Genomic DNA, 6,956 nt, shown 5'->3' on the forward strand with positions numbered 1-6,956 from the left:
AATAATATAGGTATATCAAAGTCAATTTTCTTTTTCAATAAATTTCTATTGCATTAAAATAACTCACCTCACGTTTTATTTCAGTTAAATCTTCATTGATCTCACTTTTGATTTGTCTTTGTTGCCTTATCTTTACATTCCTCCAAGGCAGTAATAAAAACATTCCATATTTAGATCCTATTTGGTTCTTTATTTTTAAAAATTTATTGATTTCATCATTCGTGATTTTATATTGCTCATCTTTTTCTGATTCGATTTCACTGTCTTTTGCAGTAATATCTTGCTTATTTTCATTTATATAATTCTCTTTGTCTAAAAAAATTTCACTGTTCTCTCTTTGCAGATTTGAAGAATCTTCATATTCAAATTCCTCTGATATTTTGTCATTTAAATATTCGGTCATTTTATTTAGAATTGCCTCTAATATGTACTGATCATTCCATTGTAGAATCTCAAAAAGTTCCATTAAATCATCATTATTCTTCATATCTAGTATTTCGAAAATATTTTTTATTTCAATTGGCGTAAGTGTGATATAACTTAAGTCATATTCTTTCTGATTCTGTTGATTAACTTTAAAATCTTTCCTTGAAGAAATTAAGTAATTTTTTAATTTTTGGAATAAATCAGCATTTGATGATCTATTATTTTTTGTCAGCAGATAAACTTTCATTGGTTGTGTGTCAAATATCTTCTTTATGAAATCTTCCTTCAAATCGACTCGCATATTGATTAAATCTTTTTTCATATTTTCAGTTAACCTAAAAACAGAAAAACTATTAAATTACTGCTAATAAAAATAAGAATTGAAAAAATTAAGAATAATTTTTTCAGTTAATCATAAATTTTTCCATAAATAAAAAAATTAAAAAGATAAAATACGTTACAGAAGAGAAGGTACTAATCGATCGATACATGTGCATGTTTGTTTTTCAAGATCTCTCCGAAACCGTGAATTTTTTTTTCCAAGTTCTTTTTCTTTAGGATTATTCTCAATGATATTTTCAACATGTTCAACTGTTTTATTATTGTTAAACATTGTAATATTTAAATTTTCTGTTTTATCATTTGCATTAGAATAAGATTTATTAATTTTTTCATGCTTTATCATTTCAATGTTCTCAGATTTTTTAATTTTTACAACATCTTCAGCATCTTCATTTGTTTCTGAATTTATTATGTCTTTTTTTCTATTATTGGAACTGTCAAATTCTTTATTTTCTATGTTTCTTTCAAAACTTCTTATAAATTTTGTTTTATTTATTGCAAACGTCAAATTCAAATTATCTGCTTTAAGATTTTTATGCACATCGTTTAATTTATTTGCTTCTTTATTGCTAGCTTGATTGACATCCCTTTGATTAAGAAAAATCAACCATTCTTGTGCTAATGCTGCGAGTTTTTTTGATAGATCATATTGTCTTTGCTTATCTAGAACATGTAAACTATTAGAATGTTCTTGATTATAATCCTTGATTGGCAACTTTTCTATATATTCTTGTGATTTAGAAACTTGATGTTGGGCTTTGCTAGATTTTAATTTTGTAAGAATTTCATGAATATCTCTTAATGTCCATCTTGGATATTGAATTTGAGATTTAATTTTTGATTGGTATTTCGGAAATTTTACGTTGTCCTCCTGTAAAATTGGTTCACCACCATAATATGTCGAAGGATCAATGAAGATTTTTTGATCAAAAGATCTAGAAGTAGTTTCTGTTGATTCTTGTTCATCTTCAATTGTATTTGAAGAATATCGACAATCTTGATTATCTTCACGATCGAAGAATTCTGATGATTTAGACGTTTCTGCTAGTTCTTCATCATCATCGATTAAGTTTCGAAAAACCTGGTAATATTTGTTATATTCCGGATAATGTACTTTCTTTGTTTTTTCAGGTAAATATATTTGATCTATAATATTTTTATATTGTTTAGGAATAAGCTCGATAAGAATTAAACAACTTTCATTATCGTCTTCATTATCTTCATAGGTAACATCGTCATCTTTGTAAGTAACATCGTCATCTAGCAGAATTCCAATAAACTTTGGATCGATCAATTGATGAAAATCATCACTGCCACGAAGTCTTTCCCATATTTCTCTTCTCTTCAAATTTCTTTTCTGTTCGTCAGCAATTTTTGTTAGCTCACTTTGATATTGATCCAACAATTTCTCCCGTCTTGCATATAATTTTTCTTTCAGCTTATCAATCAGTTCTGTGCGTTTAGTCAAACTTGTTTCGTATCTGGTAAGTCCTTCTGTTCGAGGAAGATTTCGCAATATATTCTTTAATCTTCTGTTTGCATCTTTCTCCAGTTGCATCCAAACAGATTCACTGTTCTGATTGCCTTCTGTGTTTTGTAATAACTTTGATTTTGTTATTGATTCATTCGATTTTATGTTATCGTTTGTAGTATTTGCTGCTTGCTTTAATAAAATTGTTTCCGTTGTTACTTGTTCGACAATTCCTTTTGTTGTTTCTTGGAGAAAATTGGTTGACTTTAATTCAATTTTACAATTATTGTTGTGCCCTTTTTTGTTGTTCTGACTTTCGGTGATTGTTGGATAGATTGAATTGTCGGGTGTTTTCTTTTTGTTGATGAGTTCTTGTATTTTTCCGTTATGTAAGATTGTTTTTTGGGCGTTGTTAATAGTCGAGATAGTAAATTTTTCCCGAGGATCCTTATTTTCTGAAGGAATTTTAGAAATAATTTGGAGAGAATCGTACGTTTTTGTCTTGTTTTCTGATTGGATGTCTGGTAATTGGGTACGAAAAAACGTTTTTTTTGTGATATATTTAACACTATTATTATTATTTAGAGAACGTTTTGAATCTGAGTCCACAGGTAATAGATTAGTAGTAGATTTCTTCTCATTATGATATTGTTTGGAAACATTGTCCAGTCCTAATATTGAAGTTACATTAATCGGTTTCGTTGTCTCGCTCAGTTTATGATCCAATGTTCTTAATTCTGTAATTATAGATTTCGTAGTTGCATCAGTTTCTTCATAATCAGAGTCAATGTCGCTTGTACTTGAAAGTATTTCTCCTGTCATAATTTCTTGGTATTCTTCTTCTGTAAAATCTTTCTGGAATTGTGTTACATTTGCACTCACATTTTTGTTTTCTGAAGAAGTATCTATAACTCTGATTATAGGTATAACTGAAATATTATGTTTTTTCGGCGAATCAGAATCTCGAATGACTCTATAATGACAATCTCTTGCGTTTTCTTCATCTTCTTGAATTATTTCTTCAACAGAAAGCTGTCGAAGTTTTTCCCAATTGTCTCTTTTATTTCTTTTATTATGAAAAACTTTATTATAAATAGAATGTTCTGCATATATACTAGGTCTAAAATATTCACTTGCTTTTGCATTAATGTTATCATTACTGTCTATGTTTTTATCATTTTTATCCTTTAATATATTGTAATGCATATTTGAAGTTTGATAATTATCATTATAATTGTATCTGACAGTAGAAGCTTCAGAAGGTGGATAAAAAGAATTTGTAATTTTTGATTCTGATTCTATCTGCAATTTCGCTCCTTTAAGTTCTACGTTTGATTCTTGATAATTAATATTGGAATTTGGTATTTTAAGAAATTGATCAACAAACGTCGAAGGATATCTCGAAACTGATTGTAATGCATCCCGATTATATTCCTGTTTTTTTAAATCACTATAGTGATGAACTAATCGTTGAATTCTCGTTTCTTCAATATGCCTTTTTGTTTTTTTAAGCGGCTGTTTTTTAATAACTTCTGTAATAGCAATTTTATTATCATTATCATTATCATTATTATTGTTATTATGTACTTTAGAAAGAAATTCTGCTTCTCCTAGATCATTATAATTTTCGAAGTTTTCTTTCATCTTCATATTAGATAGTTTTATATTTTCAAAAAATTTATTTGGCATGTAATCGCAGTGATTATCTTTAATTTCTTCAATCCAAGTATTATCTTTTGCATAGTCTAATGTCGATTTTTGATTGTGTTGTGTATTTTTCTTCTTTAAATTATCATTACTATCGTCTTTATCTTTAACATAATCGTAACTTTTATCATTTTGCTCTAACGAATCCCCTGTAGTCACAAAAATGTCATCTTCAGGAAATCCTTTGACAGGATCTTGCTGAAAGAAGCCATGAAAATCGTTTTCGTCGCTACCAGTTCTTAGATTAAATGGACGCAATTCTCTTCTGATATCGTTTTTCTTCATCTTTCTTTCATTTACATAATTTGTCAAATCATCTTTTGAATGTTTCTCGGATGCACTATCTCTTCTCAGATCTGTCTTAATCAATTCTTTAATGTTTCTCTTTATCCTTTCAGATCCTTGTATTAAACTTTGATATTTTTCCATATCAATTTTAGAGTGTTTTCTATAGATATTATCGTTTTTTATTTTATTATATTCTTGGACTAAATGTTGATTATCAATATGATGATTAGTATTTTCAAAAGCATCGCTTTTGAAACCTCTTTTAACAGAATCTTGTTGAAGATTGTTATATTTATTTTTATTATTAATAAAATTCCTTTTTAAATTATAAGTATTATCATCATTTTTCTGTTTTATCTCCTGTAACTTCTGTTTAATCGCATAATCTTTTAAGTTATTTATTCGTGAGCGTTTTTCAAGTATATTATATTTTTGAGAATTTTCCGATTTTTTATCCAAATGTCTTTTAAATTTTTTTTGCTCCATTAAATCTTCATGGACTTGATTATTTTTATTATCATTTGTTGAGTTGTATTCTAATAAATTATAAAGTTTATTGAAATATTTTTTTATTTTTATTATTATATTTGTCTTTATTTCAACTGAGTTTTCTAATTCGCTTAAATATTCTTTTAATTTTTTATTTATTTTAATTACTGACTCTTCTTCTCTTTCATTCTTTGTTTTGTCTTCAATTTCGCTCGTAATTGGCTCTTTTGAAATAATTTTATAAAGGATAAAAGCATCAATCTTTGATATTAATGTCACAACATTATCAATATTTTCGATTTCTACTTTGAAATGTTGAATATTTCTGGTTTCCATTACGCTCTTCTTCTCTAATAAAATTCTTTTATACTTTTTTAATAAACCTTGAATATTCTTAAACTTGTTATCAATTTCTGTTTTTTTAAATTTTTTTTTAACTAAATTTTGTTGTTCTTCCTCAGATGAATTTTCTTGTTTTCCCAAATTGATTGTAAATGATCTTTGTGAGGATTCACTTTTATCTGTTTTTTGTAGTTTTTTTTGTAAAAATTTTTTTATTTGTTCAAGTAATTTAGAATTCCAGACTTTCTGCTGACTTTCATTTTTCATATTTTTTACGTTTTCTTGTTTTTTGCTATCGTAAACCTTTTTATTTTTTAAATTTGACTGATTTATATCTTCTTTTTCTTGATTGGATTGTTGGATATTATTTTCATGCCGTTTCGATAATTTCTTCACTGTATTGTTCTCGATTATTTCCTCTTCGGAGCAAGTGCAAGCTTTTACCTGTTAAATTAATATTTTTTTTTATTATTCTTCGACATATTGTTAAAGATGTACATACATACATAAGCGAAATAATTATTAGTAATTTTAATTACCTTTGCATTGGGTATAATCCAGAAACCTATACTGCCAGAAGGCAGTTCTAGTTCAAGGCCGTCAGGATTGATAATAATTTCTGGATAGATATTAGGCAAGTTTTTGTCATTTATTAAATTAAGTGGTTTATTATTTAATAAAACTTTCCTGAAAAAATTATGATTTTTATAATTTAGAAATAAATTTGTTACTACAATTTATCCACTATATAGTGTACAATGAATTAAAATATGAATATTGCATTACATACTTTATTAAAAAAGTATATACATAATATATGAAAAAATATATCGTTATTTATATTTATACGTTATCTACATTTATATTAATATATTGAATAAAATATTTTGTGTAGCAAATTTTATTTTTTATATGAATTATTATTATTTTTTTCTAAAAATAGGGTAAACGATTTTTTTATACAAATGTATTTGTGAATTGCAAAATTACTTACTCTGAAAACATTTTATTGGTAGTTTCAAACTGTGGTAATAAAATATACTTGTGAAGAATTTTTATTTTAAGACCTTTCAGACTAGCAGTCACTGTCTTCGGTGTTAAATTTATACCGAAAATCGTAACAGCTCCTTTGCTGTACAGCGCTGAAGACTTTGTGCAATGACTATAAAAGTGCACGTAATTTTCATTGTTGGATTGAAGCTTTATCTCGAAAACTTCACGGCCTACTAAGGTTTTATACAATAATGATATCCAATAAGCCTGATAAAAAAAAAATCATAATTTTCATATTAATTAATAAAATGTTTCTTTATATTTTATTATATTAATTAAAATTTATTTACATTGAAACAAAATTTACATATCTACAATAATGAATGACTTACAGGAGTTGCTTGAGACAAGTTTGTCAATTGTCTCATTACAACTTGTATACCAAGCTTTGCAGCATCTCCAAGTCTTCTCATCCAGATAAGCGCTCCTAGATATTGGTGTTTACTCTCTTGTGATTTTGATTCCGCTATACAACAATATATGTATACATAAAACATCAATGTTACAAATGTAATCATTAAAATATAAGATATCCATAAATAAATTCTTAATTTCAAGTTAGTTTAATTTAAATTAGTTTAATTTAATTTAATTGATTAAATTTTTTCAAATATTACTATTTTATTTATAATTCTATAATATTCTTACCAATCCATAATGGTTTTTGTTCTGCATTATTGATTATTTTAAATAATTCATTCTTTTCGGCTATCATGTTATCATAATGTATGGAAATGCTGTTATTGTTTAAAGAAACAACATCTAAATTGCTGAAATTATTAATAGAATTAAATTAAACAAGTAATAATTAAATAATATTAAATTTATCGAAAGGTTC

The 6,956-nt window shown here is 26.2% G+C and overlaps 1 protein-coding gene across 1 annotated transcript in view; it reads right to left on the reverse strand.

Moving 5' to 3' along the window:
- LOC108688223 (protein PFC0760c-like) overlaps positions 1-6,956 on the reverse strand; it is a 21,988-nt gene that overhangs the window by 12,819 nt on the left and 2,213 nt on the right. Inside the window, exons 5-8 of the mRNA XM_018194387.1 lie at positions 6,767-6,888; positions 6,060-6,288; positions 5,605-5,752; positions 951-5,509 (exon numbers count right to left, since the gene is read on the reverse strand). Coding sequence (XP_018049876.1) covers positions 951-5,509; positions 5,605-5,752; positions 6,060-6,288; positions 6,767-6,888 — 5,058 coding nt within the window. The remainder of the gene's footprint in view (positions 1-950; positions 5,510-5,604; positions 5,753-6,059; positions 6,289-6,766; positions 6,889-6,956) is intronic.

The sequence above is a fragment of the Atta colombica genome, unplaced genomic scaffold, assembly GCF_001594045.1.
Source record: "Atta colombica isolate Treedump-2 unplaced genomic scaffold, Acol1.0 scaffold228, whole genome shotgun sequence".
In the NCBI taxonomy this organism is placed as follows: domain Eukaryota; kingdom Metazoa; phylum Arthropoda; class Insecta; order Hymenoptera; family Formicidae; genus Atta; species Atta colombica.